This window comes from Lontra canadensis, unplaced genomic scaffold (assembly GCF_010015895.1).
Source record: "Lontra canadensis isolate GAN:19392208 unplaced genomic scaffold, GSC_riverotter_1.0 scaffold7, whole genome shotgun sequence".
Classification (NCBI taxonomy): domain Eukaryota; kingdom Metazoa; phylum Chordata; class Mammalia; order Carnivora; family Mustelidae; genus Lontra; species Lontra canadensis.
Genome location: NW_022631001.1, coordinates 16,297,015 through 16,322,748, shown reverse-complemented (window position 1 = coordinate 16,322,748; position 25,734 = coordinate 16,297,015). Strand labels below are relative to the sequence as shown.

At 36.9% G+C, this 25,734-nt stretch overlaps 1 protein-coding gene across 2 annotated transcripts in view; it reads left to right on the top strand.

Moving 5' to 3' along the window:
- ANKRD42 (ankyrin repeat domain 42) overlaps window positions 1–25,734 on the top strand; it is a 62,527-nt gene that overhangs the window by 1,065 nt on the left and 35,728 nt on the right. Inside the window, exons 2-6 of one of the 2 annotated variants that reach the window (XM_032852956.1) lie at window positions 50–52; window positions 1,747–1,910; window positions 9,711–9,818; window positions 12,867–12,986; window positions 14,540–14,675. In XM_032852956.1, coding sequence (XP_032708847.1) covers window positions 50–52; window positions 1,747–1,910; window positions 9,711–9,818; window positions 12,867–12,986; window positions 14,540–14,675 — 531 coding nt within the window. Of the gene's footprint in view, window positions 1–49; window positions 53–1,378; window positions 1,417–1,746; window positions 1,911–9,710; window positions 9,819–12,866; window positions 12,987–14,539; window positions 14,676–25,734 lie in introns of those variants that run through there. The other variant, XM_032852957.1, reaches the window with a different exon arrangement.

The following is a 25,734-nucleotide window of genomic DNA, read 5'->3' as shown; positions in this document are numbered from 1 at the left end:
TCCTTTCTCAGCTGTGACTCCTAATTTCCCTTAATTGACTTGTTTTAAGTGGGTCCCAAAGCTCACCTGTTTCTCATCCTCTTTCACTCCAGCTTTCCTCTCATTCTTTCCACCTGCGCTATTCCTGAGACTTCTAGTCCAGACTGACATAAACGCTTGTTAAATGTTAGACTCGTGGCTTCTCTGCAACATTTGACCCTGTGGAGATGACTTTAGACTTACCTAGTTTTCTTCCTTCCACTCCATTGACTCTCCCTTTCCCTTAGTTAACTTTTCTTCCATCCTCTCCTTAAATCTGTTATTTCCCCCTGGATGATGCCATCACTGGTGCTTTTTTCCCTGGTCGTGTGCTGTTATTGAGAACTGACCGGGAAACTTGTGGCTGTGAGATTCTTGTGCCATCTTGGTTTGAGCAAAGACTATTGATAACACCCTTAATGACTTAATTTTTTGAGGTTCAGCCATTTTCTGTGATATATTATAGCCCCCAAAGAAAAATACTCCCAAACATTCAAGGCCAGGTGGTATGGTTTCTTATATCCTGTTCACTGTCTTAGCTTCTGCCTGCCAAGCACTGTGATAATATTGAATAAGGAAAGGGTTAAGGTGTAGGCAGGGAAAGATATTATGACAGTGCTTGGCACACGGTAGATGCTCAGAAAGGATTTTTGAGTAAAATGTGCAGCATTTTGTTAAGGAGTGATATAAGATATACTAGCCCTCAAGAAATTAGCATTTGAGTTGTGGAGAAAGGACATATACATAGATAAATAGTAGTATAGATTGCATAGATTATCTACCAAAAATTCAAAAACCATTTGAGGTCAGGAATTGTGCTTTTTTGTTCAGGATATACTTTGATTAAACTCTCTACTTTTTTCTCCTCCAACAACTGTTCGTGCTTAGGTACCTTTGTTGCTTCTGGCTTAAGATACACATTAAAATATTTCACAGTCACAATGTAGTCTTGATGTTTGGAACATTAAATTATAAAATATAAGACCACTGGAGTGTTATGAGGTAAACATTGTGACCTGCCTTTCCTTTCTTAGTGTAGTACATATGAGAAGGATAAGAAATATAGATTGTAGAATATATCAGCCTATGTGAGATAGGGCTCTGGTAAAATCACTGGAGAGTTAGGCCTCTCTTGTGGAGAATGCACTGGGTGTATTTCAGAATGGTTACTTTCCCCCTTTCCCTGCCAAAGACATGAAGTGATTCTTCTTTTCACAGTGATAACCTGGTGGGATTTACCCTGGTGGGGTAAAATCTATGAAAATGTGGGGGCCTTCTAAGACTGTAGCCCCAGAGAGTTTCTCACTCGTAGTCTAATACTTGCCCAGCCTCTAGCAGTTTGTCAAAATTACCATTTCAGTGCTTCGAAGTTTATGGCTCCAGTGGCTTTTGCTCCAGGTAAGCTGAACTTGTTTGTGTTTCTCTGTATTTGTGTGTCTCTCCAGACTCAGGGAGGCAACTGGCTCTGAGACCTTGGTTCTCTGATGAATCCAAGAAAAGTTGTTGATTTTCCTTTTGTCCAGCTTTTTCTTTACCTATGGGAGTGGTAACTTCTGTGCTGTTTATGTGTTAGAGCTGAAATGGAAGTGTGATTGAAATGTTAATCACAAACATCTTTGTAGTAAATTGTTTGGAAAGCCAAAGTGACTTTGTGCTTTCTATTGAATCATTGCTTTAGTTTTTTTTTTTTTTTAAGTTTTGTGATATACGTTAATTTGATTTTCATAGGTGCCCGGAAGAAAGTGCATTTTGGTAACATACATGATGCTGTACGGGCTGGAGACGTAAAGCAGCTTTCAGATATAATAGAACGAGGAGCCAGCATAAATGAAGCAGACATTCTCCATAAGTTTTCCCCTTTACATTGGGCAGCACATTCTGGAAGTTTGGAGGTAAGAGGCTGTACAAATTATTAAACTGAAGTAAGTTTACAACTGTTAGCAATTTTGAAATTTAGCAAATAGGACTGAGACTTTATGCTAGGCACTGGAAATATTTTTTCTTTTCATTTCATTGTAATATTTGTTGTTCTGGTTACTGTGCCTTTGTAACAAATTGTCTCAAAAGGTAGTGGCATGAAATGACCATTGGTGCTCAGGAGTAAATTAGGAGTTTGGATCTCAGGGACAGCTTGTCCTGTTTTGTGATGTGTGGGGCTTCAGCTAGATTTAAATGCTGAGTCTGGAATCTTCTGAAGGCTTGTTCATGCAGGTGTCTGGTAGAAGATGCTAGCTATACCCTGGCCACCTTAATTCCTCTCCATGTGGGTTTTTATGTGAAGTCTCTCCACCTGGGCTTGTTTGTGATTCCTCACAATGTAGTTACTGTGTTCCAAAGGCAAGCATGGAGGGTAATTTACAGAGGGTAGCATGTGAATATCCAGTTCTGTCAATCCTAAAATTTTTCCTATAGTTATTTTAGATTTTTTTAAAAAGAGATGGAATATTATAGTTGCGTGTGAAGTCCCTTAGCACCCCCCTCAGGTGCCATTCCTTTCCTCCCAACTCATATGTTGTTATTACATATGCTTATAGCATTGTTTTTAATGCATTTTATGTAAATGACATCATACTATGTGTATCATCTTGTAGCTTTTTGTGTTCAATGATGTGTTTTTGAGTCTTAGCTATGTGGTTACATTTATGTACTGCATTTCTTTGAGACATGTTACAATACCATCTACTTAGATTAATATCAGAATTTATCCACTTTTTGATAGATGGCTATTTAGTTGGTTTCCATTTTCAGCTAGTACAGGCAGTGCTTAGTGAATATTTTTATGCAGACTTTCTCTTGGGTTGTGTGCAAAGCCACCTGGACTTTTTCCTCATGATTCAAAATTGTGTGGAGCTTATTTTCGTGACTATAGCCTGTACGCTGTAGTGGTTCTGTTCAGTACAAATTCTCTTATTGCCCCTGACACACAGAGACTGTTTTCTCTGAATATGGTTTCTCTGTGTGATTTCCTGTTTGGGCTTCTCTGCTTCTTGGAACCAAATCTAGTCCTGAGGATTATATTAAATAGCTTGAACTTTATCCTGTAGGGGATGGGACATGGACTGAAGGAAGGTTTCAAGTAATATCATATATTAGTTTGAGAGCAATAATTTTATACTCTCCACCAATTTGTGTGCCCTGCTTGAACTGTTGTAAACAAGGATTTTTGCTTTGGCCTTTTAGTGGCTCCCTTTCACCTAGCAGAAATGTGCCTTGACAGTTCTTTGTGAGTTTATAACCCTGGGTGGGTATTTTTTTCTGTTTCCTTCCACATCCCTTCTGGGTCCCACTTTGGTGGATTTCCCATCTGTTCTCTGGCCACAGATGTCAGTCCTAGTTTCATCAAAGATGGGGTATTCTTCCTGCTTTTCGTGCCTTTTTTTTTTTTTTTAATGATTGCTAAGAGAGGAAGAACTAGTGATCTTATTCTGCCATAATCAAGTAAGATGGGGTTTCCTCTCTATCCTGGTATCCTTCATCCTTTCTGATTACTCTTGGTCTTTTTTGATTAACTTCCTCTGCCTGCTCTACAAATAGAGGCATTTTTTATTCCTCTGCTAATGACCTTTTCTCTCCTACTTTATATCCTTTAGGTCGTCTTTTAGAGTTCCTTGGCGTTACTGCTACTACAGAATAATTCATTGGTTTGGTTTTTCTTTTGAACTCTGGCTTATGTACCAGGTGCTTGATCAACACCTCAGGCATATCTGATAGGATATCACATTGGTCTAAAACTAAACCAGTATCCTTTTCCCTCCCTTTCTTAGTTTTCCAGGCTAATGACTTTGCATCATTATTGACTTGTCTCTGTTTTTTCCAGAAGCAAACACAGTGTCAACATTTGTCTGAAGGTGTACTTCATAATGCACGTTGATGCAGTGAGAACTGATTACCAGATCCTTGATTTTGTTCCATCTTCGTCTCCTGAGTTTGTCCTCTCCATCCTCCTAGCCATTGCTTTAGATCTAATTGATTTCTTCTGTCTCATCCACCTTTAGTTCATATTCAGTATAAAGTTAACCCTCTAAAACTAATATCTGATGTTATTTGAAACCTTTCTTAAGTCCATGTAGTGACGCACTCCCCCGTAAGTTATTATAAAGTTTAAGATATTTACTAGAAGGGACTTCTCTCTCCAACCTCATCTCCCATCATACTTGTTTTACTCTGTAGTAGTGGTGATTACTGTCATGTCCTACACAAGTCTGCTGTTTCATGTTACCGTAAACTTATGTTGTTTTTATCTGCTTGGTCTCATCTCTTCTTACTGGTTACTTGGTTGAAAACTAGGCCAGGCAGCACCCACTTGGTAAAGCCTCTGTGTTCCCCACTCCCCCTTATTTTCCCCAATAAACTACCTAGGATCTACCCCTAAGTCTTACACATATTTTAAAAATTGTATTTGTTTGTATTTATCACATTGAATTTATCACTTTGAACCTCTTTTAGAGTTTTGAGCTTTTTGAAGGTACCATTTAGGTTTTATTCCTCTTTTTTTCCCCAGCATCTGGCATAATGTCTGGCATATTGGATTCATAATAAATGCTGGCTGTATTGCTGAGTTTTTTGATTTTTAAAAAAATTTTTAAATTTTTATTTTAAGTGTCTAGAACAGTGTATAACAGATATTCCAGAAATATTTGTTGAAATTTTAACAAAAATAAATCTAAACCAAGAGATTTAGGTGACTTTCTACCTTCCCATGTGAAGATCATCTCCTAATTATCTACTTGAGTACTACATTAATGCTTTTACATTTTGTTATCCTTTCTGAAAAAAAATTTTTTTTTGAAAGACTTTATTTGACACAGAGAGTGCGAGAGAGGGAACACAAGCAGGGGGATTGGGAGAGTGAGAAGCAGGCTTCCCGCTGAGCAGGGAACCTGATGCAGGGCTCCATCCCAGAACCTTGGGATCATGACCTGAGCCGAAGGTAGACATTTAATGACAGAGCCACCCAGGCACTCCCTTTCTGAAATATCTTAAGACTGTGGTACTTATGTTGGTAATATGAAATGGTCACTAAATAAACAACTGGTAAAACCTGCTTTATTAGACTTTAGTTCTTTTCTTTCTGTCAGATGATATCAGTTCTTGAGCCCCCTATGGTAAACTTTATTTCAGGTATATTTTTCGCTGCCAGAATTTCTTTTCCTTCTTTCTTTTTTTTGAAAAAATAATTTGTCTCTTTGTACATTTTTTTCTTTTTTTTCAATTGTATTACATCTTTCACATTTTGAAGTTAACTTTGGAAATACAATAATATTTCATGTATGTGGATGGGAATCAATATTTGAATATTCATGGTCACAAAATAATTAAAATTATTCAAAATTAAAATGAATCTTTATAAATAAATGTATTATAATTAAATTATAGTCTCAAAAGCACAGATATTTATAGTTTTATTTAAATTTCATAAAATTTATTTTTATCCTGAACGTTGAAGTTGAATTATTTCCCAAACATATTGTGAATTAGGCAAAACTTTAATTCAGTTAACACATTTTTATAAGTGTTTGTGTGTAAAAAATTGTTTTTAAGGATTTTATTTATATATTTATTTGACTAAGAAGGAGAGAGTACAAGCAGGGGGAATAGCAGAGGGGGAAGGAGAAGCAGGCTCCCTGCTGAGCAGGGAGACTGATGTTGGGCTCTGTCTCAGGACCCTGGGATCATGACCTGGGCTTAAGGCAGATGGTTAACTGAGCCACCCAATGGCTCACCACTGAAGATTTTATTTTGTTTTTTTAAAATAATCTCTACACCCAACATTGGGCTTGAACTCACAACTTGGAGTCACATGCTCCACTGACTGAGCCAGGCAGGCACCCATATATATATTTTTTCATAAGTGTACTCTTTAATCCCCATCACCTGTTTCAGCCACTCTGTACCTACTGCTTCTCTGATAACTATCATTTTGTTCTCTATAGTTAAGAGTCTGTTTCTTGGTTTGTCTTTTTTTCCTTTGCTCATTTTTTTTTTTAAAGATTTTATTTATTTATTTGACAGACAGAGATCACAAGCAGGCAGAGAGGCAGGCAGAGAGAGAGGAGAAAGCAGGCTCCCCTTGGAGCAGAGAGCCCGATGTGGGGCTCAATCCCAGGACCCTGAGATCATGACCAGAGCCGAAGGCAGAAGCTTAACCCACTGAGCCACCCAGGTGCCCCTGCTCATTTGTTTTGTTTCTTAAATTACAAATAAAAGGTAGATCATATGGTATTTATCTTTCTCTTATTTCTCTTTGTCTGTATTTTCTATTGGATGAGTCATTGTCATCATACTTTAATTCTTTAAATATAAATTCTTTTAAAAATAGTTTCAGTTCTCTGGAGCTATTTATAATAGCTGCTTTGAAGTCACACTAAGTCCAACATCTGGGCCCTCTCAGAGATAGTTTCTATTGATTGTTGTTCCCCCCCCCATGTATGGGTCACACATTCTTTGTATAATTATAATCTCGTAATTTTTTGGTTTGCCTAGACATTTTGAAAACCGTACATTTTAGATTATCTATTGTAGCAGCTTTGAATTCTGATCCTATTCACTGCATTCCTCCCAGATGTGCTTATTGCTATGTATTTGCTTGTTGACTTGCTTGGACTAATTGTGTGGAGTCTGTTTCCCCACAATATGTAGTCACTACTCCGTTTTTTTAATTTGTTTGTTTTGGTTTTTAAAAATTCTTGTTAGTATTTTTAAGTCTGTCTAGGGGTCACTCTTGGGTCAGTGATTGATCAGAGGTTGTGCTTGAATACCTTTACCTAGTAAGGATTCATCTTTTGCTGAGTCTGTGTGTGGCTTGGAGAATGTTTTCAAAGTCCAAACAGTTTACAGGTCAACTTGACTTTCCTTTTTTGTTTTTGTTTTTGTTGTTGTTGTTTTTTCCCAAATGTGTTTGCAAGGCCTTAGGTTTAGCCAGTCATGTCTAGCCAACTTGGGCCCTCTTCAGTCTTTCCTGAATATAAGCAGGTTTGTACATGTACCTGGCCTTGTAGATGACAAGGGTTAAAGGGAATCTTAGCAAGGCCCACTTGTTGTCTCATTTCTTGGCTTTTGTCCATTAATTTTCTGGGTGGTCTTTTGTTGTCTGTCTTCACCACTATTGTGACTTCAGGTGAGCGCTGATGTTGGCTTTCCCACGTTTTTGGCGCCTAAGTTTGGAATTGTTTTTGACTTTGTGCGTGGGCATGGAGTCTTCATTCCTTCCAGCAGGGCAATGGAGTGGTCCAGCTGGGTAGAACTTCTGTACCATGTAGCTCGGGTTAGGGATAGTTGTAGTCCCAAGCTTTCTGACTCCACCTGTTCTTATTGAGATTCAGAACATTTTCTTGAGTTAACGCTGCTTTTTTTTTTTTTTTAGTGCCTCTGACAAATTCTCAGAGTATTTACACTCTTGTTTTTGACAACTTTGTCTAGTTTTTTTTTTTCTTTTGAAGATTGTATTTATTTATTTGAGAGAGCGTGTGCATGCACACACACACGAGTGGGAGGAGGGGCAGAGGAAGAGGGACAAGCAGAATCCCTGCTGAGGGTGGAGCCTGACTCAGGGCTCAATCCCAGGACCCTGAGATCATGCATGACCTGAACCAAAGTCAGATGCTTAATTGACTGAGCCACTGAGGAGCCCCTACTTTGTCTAGTTTTATCACTGCTTCTTTGGGGGGATTTTTCAAGCTCCTCACTTAGCCATTTCTGGTTCTTAGCCACATCAGTAAGATTGATCAGTTGATTTAAAAAAAAAAAAAGATTTTATTTATTTATTTGAGGGAGAGAGAGAGAGAGCACAAGTGGCAGGGAGCTGGGGGTGGAGCAGAGGGAAAGAGAGAAACAGGCTTTCCGCTGAGCAGGGAGTCCGATGTGGGACTTGATCCCAGGACCCTGAAATCATGACTGAGCTGAAGGCAGGCATTAACTGACTGAGCCACCTGGGTGCCCTGATCAGTAGACTTTTGACAAAGATGCAAATAAGGTCCAGTGGAGAACAGATAGTGTTTTCGTTAAACGGTACTGGCACAATGGAACAGTCATGTGAGAAAATGATATATTTGGCACTTTATGTAAGAATGTATTCAAAACAGATCATAAACAAATGTAACATTTAATGTTCTAAAGCTTCTAGAAGAAAACATTAGAGAAAAATCTTTGCAAATCACATCTCTAAGAATTTGTAACCAGAACATATGAAACTCTAATAGTTCCATAGTAAGAAATAAAAAAGCTCAATTAAAAAAATGGGCAGATGGGGTGCCTGGGTGGCTCAGTGGGTTAAAGCCTCTGCCTTTGGCTCGTGTCATGATCTCAGGGTCCTGGGATTAAGCCCCTCATTGGGTTCTCTGCTCAGCAGGCAGCCTGCTTCCCCCTCTCTCTCTGCCTATCTCTCTGCCTACTTGTGATCTCTCTTTCTGTCAAATAAATAAAATCTTTAAAAAAAAAAAGGGTCAAATGACTTTGACACTTCGAAGGGACATGTGGATGGCAATCAAGCACATGAAAAGGTATTCAACATCATTAGCCATTAAGGTAATGTAAACTAAAAACACAATCAGATGCCAATACATTCCTATTAGAATGGCAAAACAAAAAACAAAAAATAATACTACCAATATTGGCAAGAATATGGAGCAACTACAACTCGTATATACTGCTAGTAAAAATGTAAAATGGTATAGCTACTTGGGAAAAGAGTGTGGCTGTTTCTTATAAAATCAAACATATACTTACCTATGTTCTGGTAGTCCTACCTACATATTTACCCAGGAGAAATAGAAAACTTGTTACATGAATGTTTCCAGTGGTTTTTATTTTCCTGTAACTGAATAATGTTAGCATGTAGTAGTCTCTCCATAAATATTTGTTGATAAATGGGTGACTTACTGTGATTAGTAGTGACACTGAGCTTTTAATAAAAAGATTTTAAATCTTTTTATTTTCTTGGCCACTTATCTCTGTGACAGGCCTGTGATAAGTAAATGTTAAGCCTTTCAACAAATGATAATGGCTATGACTGATATGACAGTATATACTAAAGATACAACCAATTCTTTAGAGTTTCTTGAAGATAGAATCCCCAAACTTGAATATAAAGACTGTAACATCATATGTGGCACAGAACTCTAGTACTGTATTCTATTGAGATTTACATTGTTAAAATATTAAATGAAGATGCATTTGACTCTCCCCCTTTTTTTTTGTAAGCCACTTTTTTTCCTTTTTTTAGCAAGTATCACCAAAATAACAATGTTTGCTCTGATACAGAAGCATCCAGGCTCATTTAAAGATTGTGGCAGAGGTTGCAAACTGGCAGCGTTTGAGTGAATATGACTCACAGATGTGTTTTGTTTGGCTTACACGGTCTGGGTGAAATACAAGATTTGGATTAACATTTCACTTACGGTAACAACTAGCTGGGATTAAGCAGCATTTATACCTTATGGACAAGGAATGGGATCTCCAGTTTGCGACAGCTTCCACTGTTCCCTATTGTTGACCCAATAATAAGGCCAAATGGGGGTTACCATATCATTGTTCTTATTATGCTTTTGTTCTTCTTAAAACTAGCCCCTTCATTTACTTATGATGCTTCTCAGGCTATGGTATTTTATGATGATGGACTAAATGTCAAAGATCTAAAGATGTTTAAAAAAAAATCTGCCTTATAACTTGTTAACATGGTTATTTTCTTAATTTAGTGTCTTCATTGGCTCCTCTGGCATGGAGCGGATATCACACAAGTAACCATGAGAGGCTGGACAGCAGCTCACATAGCTGCAATCAGAGGTCAGGATGCTTGTATGCAGGTAATAATAATTTTGATTACTTTTAAAAAAAATCAGTACATTTAATAACTTTAGCTTAATTTTGTTGGGCTATTGTTTTTATTCTAGTAATATGACCCATAGATTTAGTTCTTTGTCCTAAACAAGTACTTACTGAATTCCACGGCTCAGATATTTGGTACCAAATACAGCTTAAACAAATTGTGTTAAGACTGGGATCCTTTTATCTTTGAAGTAATTGGCTATCTGATAGGTCGTTTTAAAGGGATGTCTCAGACATGTCCCGATTATCTCCTTAATAGCCTGTCATGCCTAAAATTTCTTATTTAATGTATTTCCTGGCCAGAATTTCACATTAATATGTGCAGGATCTAGCTTATTAGATTAACTAGATATAATCAATGTACTGAAGTAGACTGGAATTTGGAGGAATACAAAATTGTATAAGCAAACAGTTCCTGCCTCTAAGAAGCCCGAGATTCTACTTGGAATGAGAGGTTCTCTACTCAGTGAGTTACAAAACAGTACAAAGTACAGTCTATGATTAAGGTTTTAATGATTAGAAGGAGATAGAGAAATCATTAATGGAGACAATAAAAATTCAATTAAGCTGAAAAGAACAGGTTGATTTCAGAAAGTAAGGAGCAATGAAAAATTATTATTATTTTTTATGTGAGAATTATAAGTTTCCCATTCATCACTTCATTTAATACAGTAATCTTAGGAGTTCCCCTTTTTATAGATAAAGAATCAGATTCTGAAACTTAAGTACCTTGCCTAAGTAAGTGACAAAACCAGAATTTGAACCTAGGTTTTATTCTATGAATCTCTATGCTCTAATTCTATGTGTAGTACTTAAATTGGAAAAATTAGGTGTGTTCAAGGGGTAAACTATTGTATGAGCTTGACTAAGTTGTAGATGTTTTGTTGTTGTATACTGTTATGAATTAAGTTTGGATAGCCAGGTATGTAAAATGTCTTAGAAGTAGAATTAAGATTCATTTGTGTAAGAGAGTTTTTATATGCATACTAATATATACTCTTACATATACATATATCACACATGCATAATTATGCATACATACACATGCACATTAACAGAGGACTGAAGTAATGAAAGCAGTATTTCAGGAAATTATTCTAACAAGATGTATCTGGGCTTACCTAGGATGAGGGCTTACCTAGGATGAGGCTGGGCTTACCTAGGATGAGGAAACAGTTTGGAGGGAAGAAGACCAGTTAGAGACTTTTGGTGTCATCACTACCCACAGAGGGAGAAATTAGGTGGTAGCAGTGGAAAAGAAAGAAAATGATAGAAGCCATCTTGAAAAGCAGATGTTGATATAATTGAGTGAAAATTTTAAAGTTTTAAGGCAGTATGGCAGATAATAATGACACTACAGATAGGGAAATCTAAAAAGCAAGGGAGATATGGGAGCAAAAATGTTGAATTCATTTTGGTACATGTTGTTTAGGGGGCTTATAGGACATTTGGGTGCAGAAGGTCCAGGCAGTTGAAAAGGGTGCTGGAGACAAAAATTTAAGGAATAATAATGTATAGAAAAGAGAATAGAGTGTTGAAGATTGAATGTTGAAGAATGTTACTAGTAGTGATGGTAGGAAGCAGAGAAATGAGTAAAGAATTTGGAGGAGGAAGTCAGATAGAGAGCGAGGATGCACTGGACTGTGCAAATGAGGGAAGGATAGTTAGGCTGAGTGTCAGAGTTATGGGATGTAAGGAAATGCCAGTGGACTTGAGAGTCACTATAGGGTGAGGTTTGCTGAATTTCCATGTAGTGGTAGGATGCCACCTTGTTTGAAGGTTGATTTGGAGTTGAGGCATTAATTTGAGAAGTAGGCAGTGAAAAAGGAAATAAAATAGTAACTTCAGGGGATATTGGGGTCAAATAAAGCTTTACTTGATGCTTTCCTTCCTCTAAGCAATCAAACCATTCCCATAGTCCTGATTGTCCTTGTCTCCCTCAAAGTGATCTTCATTCTCAGAGATTTTGTGGTATTTTTTTTGTACTGTACTGTGTAGTTGTTGATTATCAAGGACCGGTTTGTATAATTGATTATCATTGTCTCTACATATGTCCTAATTCTCTAAGTTGACCTATCTTCATATTCCTTGTAGTGATTTTTAAAGTGCAGTAAATATTCAGTGTGTGCTTTGTGATTATTGACTAGTTTGTTAATTATGAAGACTATTCTTAAAGCTTTTAATATGAGTTATGATGGAGTCCTTTGCTAAGATACTGGTAAATACAGACTGGTTAAAAAAGGTTTAAGGGAGGGGTGCCTGGATGGCTCAGTGAGTTAAGCCTCTGCCTTCGGCTCAGGTCATGGTCTCAGGGTCCTGGGCTTGAGCCCTGCATCGGGCTCTCTGCTCAGTGGGGAGCCTGCTTCCCCCCCGCCCAACCCCTGCCTACCTCTTGGCCTACTTGAGATCTGTCTGTCAAATAAATAAGGTCTTTTTTTAAAAAAGGTCTGAGGGAGTAAAACTAAAAAATATTAACTAGTAATTCTTTTAAACAGATTACTCGGTATATTACATAGAGGGGTGTGCTGTGTTTATGATATAATCCTTATACAGAAACTACGCTTATTGAAAATTCAGATGGAATTTCCTCAGATGCAGTTAGAAATTTGATTTGGAGCTAGAACGAGTTACTTTAATAATAAAATCCTCCTATAGTATATTCAAAACCTAGTTAATAAAAGATTCCGCTTTTGAAATAGTGACAGTTTACTTTTTAGTTTATTAGTTTAGTATTAAAGTATTTAGCTTAGTGGTTATTAATCTCTGTGTACCTTATAAATCGTATGTACATGTTGAAATCAGAATGTAAAATCCGGTATTATAAATATCTCGTAGGCAAGGTTAAAAAAGATCTCAAGCATTTTCTTAAGATTATCTAAGAATTTCTCATACTTTATCTATGACACATGTATAAGAACTTACATAATAATGTAGCCATAGGTTGATAAATTGCTTGCCTATTACACATCTGCATTCATGATTTAACATTTATATTTAGGTACACTCACTGTTATTTCTGTTTTTAGGCTCTCATAATCAACGGGGCAAATCTGGCATCTCAAGATGATCGTGGATGCACTCCTTTACACCTTGCTGCAACACATGGACATTCTTTCACTTTACAAATAATGCTCCGAAGTGGAGTGGTGAGAGATTCCTGTTAATATGCGAGAATGTGTGATCATATAGATGGAATAGCATTTAGTAGCCTAGTTATCTCTTCCTGACTTTTTAAATCCCTTTTATGATCAAAGTAATTTGATCTCTCTCTTTAGCTTTTCTGTCTTTAAACATAGGAGCGATAATTTAGATAAAGCTTCAAAAAATCGCAGTTTAGCAGTACAAAGGATTTCAGAGGCTGGGGGTTCTTCATGTCGGTTCAGAGTTTAACTGGGAAGATTCTGAAGCTTCCAAACCCATTTCAGCCAGTGATTATATATCTTTCTGAATTTCTGTGTATTTACCTATTTCTTTGTAACTTATTTCATACACTGATTTAGAAGGTGATTTTTATCTCCAGAAATTTCATTCATTGTGATATTTATTTTCATTATTACGTAGTGGTTGTAAAAAAAAAAAAAAAACCTAGAAGAACTACTTTTATTGAAGACATTATGGTAAGAGTTGGTGTTTCTATAATTAGAGAAAAAGTGAAGGGCCTATTAAGTATTTTTTATTAACTCTTTATGCTTTCAAGGATATGATTGGACCATGGAATCTTTCCCTTTCATTTTATTGGTCAGAAGCCTATGACCAGTAAAATGACTAGTTAAGTTCCCTTTTTCCCCCTTGAATATTTATTTATTTATTTATTTATTTATTTTAAAATAAATAAATCTTCACATTTATTTATTTTAAAAGATTTATTAGAGGGAGAGAGAGCATGAGTGGGAGGGGCAGAGCAAGAGGCAGTGGGAATCTCAAGCAAACTCTTTGCTGGTCACTCAGCCACACGTGCGGCTTGATCCTACAACCATGAAATCATGACCTGAGCGGAAACCAAGGGTGTGATGCTCAATGGACTGTGCCACCTGGACGCCCCATGATTTATTTATTAATTTGAGAGAGGGAGGGGCGGGGTATGGGAAAGAGGGAGAGAGAACCCCAAGCCGACTCTATGCTGAGTGCGGAGCGCAGCTTAGCCAGAACCCGCTACCTGAGCTGAAACCAAGAGTCAGGCACTCAACCGATGTGCCACACAGGCACCCTTAGTTAAGTTCCTTTTTTAAAAAAACTATTTTTATGGGGGCGCCTGGGTGGCTCAGTGGGTTAAAGCCTATGCCTTTGGCTCAGGTCATGATCCCAGAGTCCTGGGATCGAGCTCCGCATCGGGCTCTCTGCTCAGCGGGGAGCCTGCTCCCCCCACCCCCACCACTCTGCCTGCCTCTCTGCCTACTTGTGATCTCTGTCAAATAAATAAAATCTTAAAAAAAAAATCAAACTATTTTTATGGATCAAGTTATGTTCTTTTTAAAAAAACTATTTTATAAAATTTTATTAGGCTTTATTAGCTCATGTTTAAATCAGTGGTAGTAGTAAATTTTCCTACTACATTTATTGTTTGCCTTATAGGTCTTTTTTGCCTTTTTTTTTTTTTTTTTTTTTTTCCCTTTAGTTTTTATTTGCAGAATTAAGCTGCTAGACTTACTGTTTCTCCTCAAATGGAAAGAAACTGAGTTCTTGTGAATGTTATCCCTAGGATCCCAGTGTGACTGATAAGAGAGAATGGAAGCCTGTGCACTATGCAGCTTTTCATGGGCGACTTGGCTGTTTGCAGCTTCTAGTTAAATGGGGATGTGGAATAGAAGATGTGGACTATAATGGAAACCTTCCAGGTATTCACAAAAGCAAATGTTTTAGTTTTTCGTTAATGTGAACTTTTAAATGATTGATTGTGTTTAAGAAATTTAAACTGTTGGGGCACCTGGGTGGCTCAGTTGTTAATTATCTTGACTTTGGCTCAGGTCATGATCCCAGGGTTCTAGGATTGAGCCTCATATCAGGCTCCCTGCTCAGCAGGGAGTTGGCTTCTTCCTCTCCCACTCCCCCTGCTTGTGTTCCCTCTCCCACTGTCCCTCTCTCTGCGTCAAATAAATAAATAAAATCTTTAAAAAAATTTTTTAACTGTCATCATTCTAACATCCCTTCAGAAAACTAAAGTAGTAAATATGTTGTCATGAACATTTTTTATTCTTAAGCCTGTGTTATATACCTGTCATGTGATTTTCTTTCTGGAGCCATATCAGCAAAAGAGAAATTGGCAAAACTGAACTGGATTTACTCTTCCCACCAGCTATTTCCTTCATCTGCTGTCTAGTGTTATTATTTTTTAACTTCATACAGCTCCACTTCCCAGACTGTTGTTTATAAGAAATAGTATAAATAGTAGACGCTAGCATATTTGAGTTAATTTGCTAACTTCCTGCAATTAGCTGGCCAGTTGGGACTTAGACTCTAAACACCCTGTCTTCTTCCAAGAGGTGCTGTAGAAATGCAGACGAGGGATAGATCATAGTGAGAGTGGAGTGAGGATTACTAGAAATGATACTTGAATTATGTCTTTAAAGAATCTTAAGTAGCAAACAAATGAAGGGGAAGTCCAGGCAGAATGATATGGACAGGTTTGATCAAATCACTCTGTTGCTTAAATACTCCGTAGATTGCTGAGGAGCTCTAATTTCTTAGCTTGGCATGCTGTACCTTCCTAATTTGGTTCTTATATACCTCTTTGGCCTCATCTTCCATCCCTTTACATTGCTGTCTGGGATTGTTTTGCTTCTTTCTGAAGTACATCCTTTAGTGTTCATATAGTACACGTGTGTTTGTATGAACTCTTAATTTTCGTGTATCTGGAAATTACTGTTTTGCTCTTATTATTTTTAAAAATTTTAAATTTAAGTATAGCTATTGAAGAAAAGTGCCCATTTCTAATGCACAGCTCACTGAATTTTCACAGATGAGTACTTTTCTGTAATCATTAGCCAGATCAGGAAATGGAATAGTCTCTTTCCTGTCCTCTTTCAGTTACCAAGAGTTTTCAAAGTTACTCACCTTGACTCCCAACATGAAAATTAGTATTTTTTTTCTTTCTGAATTCTGTGGGATAAAATAATACACTGGTATTCTTTTGTGTCTGACCTGATTTTCCATAGTCGTTGTTATGAATTTATACACCCATGAGCAGTATTATGACTTTCACTTGCTCCACTTTCTCATTAATACTTGGTATTATTAGTTGTTTTTTTTGTTTGTTTTTTTTTTTGTTCTTTTTAGTTTTTGTCATTCTTTTGGGTATAATACTTCATTGTGGTTTTAATTTACATTTTCTTTGATATAAGATGTAGGATACCATTTTTTTTCTGGAAGTTTGTACCTCTTTTTTTTTTTTAACTGAAGTATGGTTGATATACATACTATATTAGTTTTAGGTATACAACATATTGATTTGACAATTCTCTATATTGCTCAGTGTTTACCTTGATAAGTGTATTATCTGTCACCATATGTTATAATATTATTGACTATTTTCCCTATGCTATACTTTTAATTTCCATGACTTCTTTATTTTGTAACTGGAAGTTTATATCTCCTAATCTCCTTTAGCTCTTTCTCCCATCCCTTCAAACCCTTCTCCCTTTTGGCAACCACCAGATTATTCTCTGTATTTATGAGTCTGTCTCTCTTTTTGTGTTGTTGTTTTGTTTTTTAGATTTCACACATAAGTGACATCCTGTGGTATCTGTCTTTGTGTGGCTGATATGAACAGGTTTGATCAAATCACTCTGTTGCTTAAATACTCCATAGATTGCTGAGGAGCTCTAATTTCTTAGCTTGGCATGCTGTACCTTTCTGATTTGGTTCTTATATACCTCTTTGGCCTCAACTCTCTAACATCCTCATCTAACTGCAGAATACTCTCAAGTTCCATCCATATTGTTGAAAATGGTAAGATTTCATTTTTTTATGGCTGAATAATATTCCATTGCATCTATCTATCTGTCTATCTATATATAGATATATATATATACCACTTCTTCTTTATCCATTCATCTATCTATGGACACTTAGGTTGTTTCCATATCTTGGCTATTGTAAATAAGGCTACAGTAAACATAGGGGTGCGTATATTTTTTTGAATTAGTGTTTTCATTTTCTCTGGGTATATACCCAGTAATGGAATTACTGGATCATAGGATATTGCTATTTTTTATTTTTTGAGTTTCCGCAAAAAAACCCAAAAAACCTCTTTTCCACAGTAGTTGCACCAATTTACATTTGCATGAATGGTATGTGAGAGATCCCTTTTCTTCACATCCTCTCCAAACTTGTTATTTCTTTTTGTTTAAAGGTTTTTAAAAAAAATTTATTTATTTGACAGAGATCACAAGTAGGCAGAGAGAGAGAGGAGGAAGCAGGCTCCCTGCTGAGCAGAGAGCCCAGAGATCCGCAGGACCCTGGGATCATGACCTGAGCCAAAGGCAGAGACTTAACCCACTGAGCCACCCAGGCGTCCCTCGTTATTTCTTTTTTTGATGCCAACCATTTTGACTTGTATGAGGTGATATCTCATTGTGGTTTTGATTTGCATCTCCCTGATGATGAATGATGTTGAGCATCTTTTCATGTGCCTGTTGGCCATCTGTACGTTTTCTTTGGAAAATGTCTGTTCAGATCCTCTTCCCATTTTTAATAGTATTACTTGTATTTTTAGTGTTGAGTTGTATAAGTTCTTTATATATTTTGGTTATTAACCCCCTTATTGGATATCATTTACAGATATCTTTGTCCATTCTGTAGGTTGCCTTTTTGTTTTGTTGATGTTTCCTGTGCAAAAGCTTTTTATTTTGGCATAGTCCTAGTAGTTTATTTTCTTTTACTTTTTAGCATGAAGAGATGTATCCGTAAAGATGTTGCTAAGGCCCATGGTGGAGAGATTACTGCCTTTGTTTTCTTTTAGGAGTTTTATGATTTCAGGTCTCACATTCAGTTCTTTAATCCATTTTGAGTTTATTTTTGTGTATGGTGTAAGAAAGTGGTCTAGTTAAATCCTTTTACATGTTGCTGTCCAGTTTTCTCAGTGCCATTTATTGAAGTGATTGTCTTTTCCCTATTGTATATTCTTGACTCCTTTGTTGTAGATTAATTGACTACGTAATTGTGGATTTACTTCTGGGATATCTATTCTGTTCCATTGATCTATGTGTCTGGTCCCATATTGTTTTTATTGCTGTAGCTTTGCAGTTATTCTTGAAATCTGGGATTGTGATACCTCTAGCTTTGTTCTTGTTTCTCAAGATTACTTTAGCTTTTTGTGGTTTTTTTTGTGGTTCCATTCAAATTTTATTTGTTTAAATTTTTATTTGTTCTGGTTTTGTGAAAAATAATGTTGGTATTTTGATAGGGATTGCATTGAGTCTGTAGATTGCTTTGGGTAGTGTAAAGATTTTATCAATATTGATTTTTCCAATCCATGAGCCTGGTGTATTTTTCCATTTGCTTGTGTTATTTTCAGTTTCTTTCACTGTCATCTTAAGGTTTTTAGAGTACAGGTCTTTTACCTCCTTGGTTAAATTTACTCCTAGGTATTTTATTCTTTTTAGTGCAATTGTAGATTCTTAATTTCTCTTTCTGCTGCTTTATTATTGGTGTATAGAAATGCACCTGAATGCTGTGTCTTAATTTTATATCCTGCAACTTTACTAACTTCATTTATTACCTCTAACAGTTTCTTGGTGGCGTCCTTAGGGTTTTTTTATGTATAGTATCAGGTCATCTGCAAATAGTGACAATTTTACTTCTTCCTTACTGATTTAGATGTCTTTGTTTTTCTTGTCTGATTGCTGTGGCTAGGACTTGGGAGTACTCTGTTGAATTAAAGTGGTGAGAGTGGACATCTTTGTTGAGGTCTGCCTTTGGCTCATGTTATGATTCCAGGATCCTGGGAATGGGCCCTGCATCAGGTACCCTGCTCAGCAAGGGGCCTGCTTCTCCCTCTACCTCTGCCTGACACTCCTCCTGCTTGTGTGCTCTCTCTGTTAAATAAATAAATAAAATACTAAAAAAAAAGAAAGAGGCTCTTAGTTCATCAGCACTGAGTATGATGTTGTCTGTGGCTTTGTCATATCTGGCTTATATTCTGAGTATGTTTCCTCTCCACCCACTTTGTTTAGAGTTTTTATCATGAACGGATATTGTGTTTTGTCAGATGCTTTTTCTGTATCTAGTGAGATGATCTTAATGTTTTTTTTTAAAAGATTTTATTTATTTATTTGACAGATGGAGATTATAAGTAGAGAGGCAGGCAGAGAGAGAGGGGGGAAGCAGACTCCCTGCTGAGCAGAGAGCCCATTGCGGGGCTTGATTCCAGGACCCTGAGATCATGACCTGAGCTGAAGGCAGAGGCTTAACCCACTGAGCCACCCAGGCGCCCCAATCTTAATGTTTTTATCCTTCCTCCTCCTAATGTGATGTTTCACATTGATAGATTCGTTAATATTGAACCATCCTTGCTCCCTGGAATAAATTGAACCATCCTTGCTCCCTGGAATAAATCTCATTTCATTGTGGTGGGGGAGCTTTTCAATGAATCGTTGAATTCAGTATGCTAACATTTTGTTGAATTTTTGTGTCTATCTTTATCAGAGATATGGGCCTGTAGTTTGGTTTTTTTTTTTTTTTTTTTTTTTTTTTTTTTTTAGTGTCTTTGGTTTTGGTATCAGGGTAATGCTGGCCTCTAAGAATAAAGTTGGAGGTTTTCCTTCCTCTCCTATTTTCTGGAATATTTTGAGGAGAATAGGTGTTAACTCTTTCTTAAATCTTTGGTAGAATTTTCTTATAAATCCATCTGATCCTGGACATTTGTTTGTTGGGAGTTTTTTGATTACTAGTTCAATTTTTTACTAGTAAATAGTGTGTTCAACTTTTTTTATTTCTTCCTAATTCAGTTTTGGAAGATTTTATATTTCAAGGAATTTATCCTTTATTTTTTATCTGGGTTCTCCCAATTAGTTGACATATGATTTTTCATAGTCTCTTATAATTCTTTGTATCTGTCGTGATACTTACGTCTCTCATTTCATTTCATTTCATTTTTTAATTTTTTATTTTTTTAAAGATTTCATTTATTTGACAGATCACAAATAGGCAGAGAGATAGGCAGAGAGAGAGGAGGAAGCAGGCTCCTCGCTGAGCAGAGAGCCTGATGTGGGGCTTGATCCCAGGACCCTGGGATCATGACCTGAGCTGAAGGCAGAGGCTTAACCCACTGAGCCACCCAGGCGCCCTTCATTTCATTTAAAAAAAAAAAAAAATTTTTTTTTTTTTAATTTTTAAGTAATCTCTACACTGAATGTGGGGCTCTAATTCATAACTCTGAGATCAAGAGTTAGATGGTCTTCCAACTAAGCCAGCCAGGTGGCCCTTTCCCATTTCATTTCTGATTTTATTTATTTGAATTCTCTCTCTTTTGTTCCTTGATGAGTGTGGCTAAAGGTTTATCAGTTTTGTTTTGTTTTATTGTTCAAAGAGCCAGCTCTTGGTTTCAATAGTCTTTTTTGTTATTATAATTGTTATTTTTTAGTCTCTCATTCATTTCTTCTTTGATCTTTATTATTTCCTTCCTTCTGCAAACTTGGACTTTGTTTTTTTGTTTTTTTGTTTTTTGTTTTGTTTTGTTTTGTTTTGTTTTTAGTTCCTTTAGATGTAAGGTGAGATTGTTATAATTTTTCTTGTTTCTTCTTCCTTTTTTTTTTTTTTTTTTTTTTAATTTTTCTTGTTTCTTGAGGTAAGCCTCTTAGAACTGCTTTTGCTGCATCCCAAAGATTTTGGACCATTATGTTTCCATTTTCTTTTGTCTTCATGTGTATTATAATTTCCTCTTTGATTTCTTTGTTGACCCAGTCATTGGTTGTTTAGTAGCATATTGTTTAACCTCTACATGTTTGTGTTTTCTGTTTTTTTCTTGTGCTTGATTTCTAGTTTTATACTATTGTAGTTGGAAAAGATGCTTGATATCATTTCAGTCCTCTTAAATTTGTTGAGATTTGTGGCCAAATGTGATCTGTCCTGGAGAATGTTCCATGTGCACTTGAAGTCAATGAGTATTCAAGTGCTTTGGGTTGGAATATTCTGTATGTATCTTTTAAGTCCATCTGGTCTCATCTGTTGTTCAGAGCCACTATTTCTTTATTGATTTTCATCTTGGATGATCTAGCCATTGATTTAAATGAGGTTTTAAAGTCCCCTACTATTATTTTATTACTATCAGTTTCTCCCTTTATGTATGTTTCTATTTGCTTTATGTATGTAGATGTTGGGTGCATAGATATTTATAGTTGTTAAATTCTTTTATTGCATGATTGTTTATCATGTTGTAATGTCCTTGTTTATCATATGGTCTTTGTTTTAAAGTCTGTTTTGTCTGATATAAATATTTCAACTGTAGCTTCTTTCCCCCCACTTCCATTTGTGAGTGAAATAACTTTTTCCATCCCTTCCTTTCATTCTTTATGTGTCTTTAGGTCTGAAATGAGTTTCTTATAGGCAGCATATAGATGGGTCTTGTTTTTTTATCCATTCACTTCCCCTGTGTCCTTTGATTAGAGTATTTAATAGTTTATTTATATTTAAAATAATTATTGATCAGTATTATAGAACATTATTTCATATATTTAATGGCCATCTTGTCATTTCCTTTCTTTTTAAAAAAAATACTGTTCTTTTTATTATTTTATTTTTAATTAACATATAATATATTATTTGCCCCAGGGGTACAGGTCTGTGAATCGTCAGGCTTACACACTTCACAGCACTTACCATTTCACATACCCTCCACAATGTCCATAACCCAACCACCCTCTCCATACCTCCCCTCCCCTCTAGCAATCCTCAGTTTGTTTTGTGAGATTAAGAGTCTCTTATGGTTTGTCTCCCTCCCGATCCCATCTTGTTTCATTTTTTTCCTTCCCTACCCCACAGATCCCCCAGTCTGCCTCTCAAATTCCTCATATCAGGGAGATTTTATTTTATTTTTTAAAGATTTTATTTATCTACTTGACAGGTCACAAGCAGGCAGAGAGGCAGGCAGTGGGGGGGAAGCAGTGAGCCGAATGAGGGGTTCGATCCCAGTACCCTGAGATCATGACCCAAGCCAAAGGCAGAGGCTCAACCCACTGAGCCACCCAGGTGCCTCCTTTTTCTTATTTTAAAAATGTTTATTTTTAAATAATCTCTATACCCAATGTGGGGCTTGGCCTCAAACCCTGAGATCAAGAGTTGCATGCTCTCCTGACAGTCAGCCAGGTGCCCCTGGTTATTTTCTTTTTAGAGTACCAGTTCAAATTTTTTGTTGATTTCTATTTTTTATTAAGTTTTTCTCTCTTTTTAAAAGTTGTAGGGGTTCTTTATGTAGTCTAGATACAAGCTCTCTGTCACTTATATGCGTTGCAAATATCTTCTTCTTTCAAATATCTTTTCCATCCTATGGCTTACCTTTTCATTTTTTTCAGATTTTTTTGATGATAGAAGTTTTAACTGTAATTTAGTAAGTTTAACAAGCTCTTCCTTTATAGCTAGTCCTTTTGAATCCTATTAAAAAAAGTCTTTCCCCACTCTTTGATCATGAAGGTGTTCTTTTATATTCTAGAATTTTTTAAAAAGATTTTATTTGTTTATTTGACAGAGATTACAAGTAGTCAGGCAGACAGAGAGAAGCGGGGAAGCAGGCTTCCCGCTGAACAGAGAGCCCAATGCAGGGCTTGATCCCAGGACCCTCAGATCATGACCTGAGCCGAAGGCAGAGGCTTAAACTACTGAGCCACCCAGGCGCCCTTCTAGAAATTTTATTATTTTACTTTCACATTTAGATTTCTAGCCCACCTGGAACTGACTTTTCTGTAATACAAAGTAGGGGGCAATTTTGTTTTTATTTGATTCTTTATTAAATATGCCTGATCATTTTTAAAAGTCTTTCTGCTTGCTCATTTAAAAAAAATCAACATTTATTTCTTTAAACAAGTATAATTTTTTATGACCATATATACTATATTTTTAAATAGTATAATATAGAGGTTAAGAATTTGGCTTCAGTCTCTGCTCAGCGGGAAGCCTGCTTCTCTTCCTCTCTCTCTCTCTGCCTGCCTCTCTGCCTACTTGTGATCTCTGTCTGTCAAATAAATAAATAAAATCTTTAAAAAGAAAAAAAAAAGAGTTTGGCTTCAGTACTAGATTGCTTGTGTTAAAATCTCTTAAGTTATTAATTCAGCATTTATTTGCTGAGCATCTACTACGTGTCACTCCCTCTTCTAGGTACTAGGGATGTCCCACCAAATAAAACAGACCAAAGTCCCTGCCTTCATGTGGTGGTGGTCGGGACGTAGATAATAATAAAAAGAATATAAATTATATTATAGAGTTATGTGTGTGGATAAAGTCAGAGAAGGGAGTAGAATATGAAAGAGGATGAAGTTTAAAATAGGGTGGTCAGGGAAGCCTTCATGGAAGAGGCGATAGTTGGATAAAGACCTGAAGCAGCCGAGGGAGTAGATCTTGTGACCATAATGGGGAAGGGTTATTTCAGAAAGAGGTAATAGCCGGTGAAAGCTCCTGAGGCAGGTGTGTATTTGAGAGCAAGTAGTAACAGCGAGCCAGTATGGTTAGAACAGAAGTGAGAGGGTGAGTTATAGATAACGAAGTCAGAGAGGTAACAGGAGCCACTGAAGGATTTTGAGCACAGCACTGACATGATCTGACTACATTTAAGAACATTTTCTCTACCCCTTCCTGCCCGCTGTTGCCCAGCCTAACCACACCACTCTCCACACGGAGATTTAGTATAGTGCTTCCAGTGTCTTCTCCAAAGCGTACTTACCACCTGTGTCCTTTTCCATTAAGTCCTTAAGCCCTCCCGAGCTGCAGTTTCATCATCATAGGATTTTTGCGGCACTTGAATGAAGTAACATATGTAAAAGAAATGTTAAAGTTGTTTCCACTATTCTTTGACTGGAACACCAATGAAATCAGACTGTACTCTTCTCTCCATCTCTGCCTCTGCCCTCCTAGCCCCAAAGCTCTAGAATCCTAGGATTTACAGATGTTGAACCACCCTTGCAGTCAGGAATATAACCCATTTAGCCACAAACAGAAGAATGAAACTGGGCCATTTCCTTACAACATACACTATTGACTCAAAACGGTTGAAAGACCTAAATATGAGATAGGAATCCATCAAATTCTAGAGGAGAGCACAGGCAGCAAATTCTGGGACCTCAGCTGCAACTTTTTGCTAGACACGTTTGCAAAGGCAAAGGAAACAAAAGCAAAAATGAATGACTGGGATTTCATCAAGAAAAAAAGCTTTTGCACAGCAAAGGAAACAGTTGACAAAACCAAAAGATGACCAACAGAATGGGAGAAGGTATTTGCAAAAGACATATCAGAGAAACGGCTAGTATCCAAGATCTGTGGGAACTTATCAAACTCAACATTCAAACTCAACAATCCAATCAAGAAAAGGACAGAAGACATAAACAGACATTTCTGCAAAGAAGACATCCAAATGGCCAACAGACACATGAATAAAACCTCCACATCACTTGGTATCAGGGAAATGCAAATCAAAACCACAATGAGGTACCACCTCACACCAGTCAGAATGGCTAAAATTAGCAAGTCAGGAAATGACAGATATTGGTGAGATTGCGGGAAAAAGGGGAACACTATTACACTGTTGGTGGGAATGCAAGCTGGTGCAGCCACTCTGGAAAACAGTATGGAGATTCCCCAAAGAGTTGAAGATAGAACTATCCTATGACCTAGCAATTGCACTACTGGGTATTTACCCCAAAGATATAAATTTAGTGATCCAAAGGGGCACTTGCACCCCAATGTATATAACAGTATTGTCCACAATAACCAAACTCTGGAAAGAGCCCAGATGTCCATCAACAGATGAATGGATAAAGATATGCATACACACACACACACACACACACACACACACAATGGAACACTACTCAGCCATCAAAAAGAAATGAAATCTTAACATTTGCAATGATGTGGATGGAACTAGAGGGTATTATGCTGGGCAAAATAAGCCAAACAGAAAAAGACAATTATCATATGATTTCACTCATATGTGGAATTTAAGACACAAAAGGGGAGCACAGGGGAGGAGAGGATAAAATAAAACAAGAAATCAGAGAGGGAGACAAACCATAAGAGACTCTTAATCATAGGAAACAAACAGGGTTGTTGGCCGGCAGGGGTTGGGGGTTGGGTGACTGGGTGATGGACATTAAGGAGGGCACTGGGTATTATATATAAGACTGATGAATAACTGACCTCTACCTCTGAAATTAATAATACATTATATGTTAAATTTAAATTTTAAAAAATAAAAAACTTTTTTTTTTTTTTTTGGTAGTAGATTGCAGTGTGGGTGTGGGGATGGCAAGGGGAGAAATACAACAGTTGTGAGCCTGATGCAATACAAAATTTAATGCTGTTATTTGGTTGGAGGAGAGCAGACGTAGCAGAGATGGTGAGAAGTAATTGGGGTCTGTGCATTCTTTAAAGATAGAGCGAATAAGACTTGCTGATTGATGAGGTGTTGAGAGTGACAGAAAGAGGAATCAAGGATGGCTCCAGGGTTTTGGGGATGAACTCCATGGAAAAGAGAGAGTTCCTATCAAGTAAGATGGGGAAAACTAAAGGAAAATGTATGCAAGAGGGATGAGGAATTGAGTTTTTGATGTTAATTCCCAATGCCTGAAAGACATGTAAGTATATATCTGATGAGTGAGCTGTTAGAGTCTCCTCAAGTTTTAGGGGGAATATTTCGTTTTTTTCAGGTTCAGCTGAGTGGTGTGTGCCAGCAGCTTACCTTTTGGGTATTGT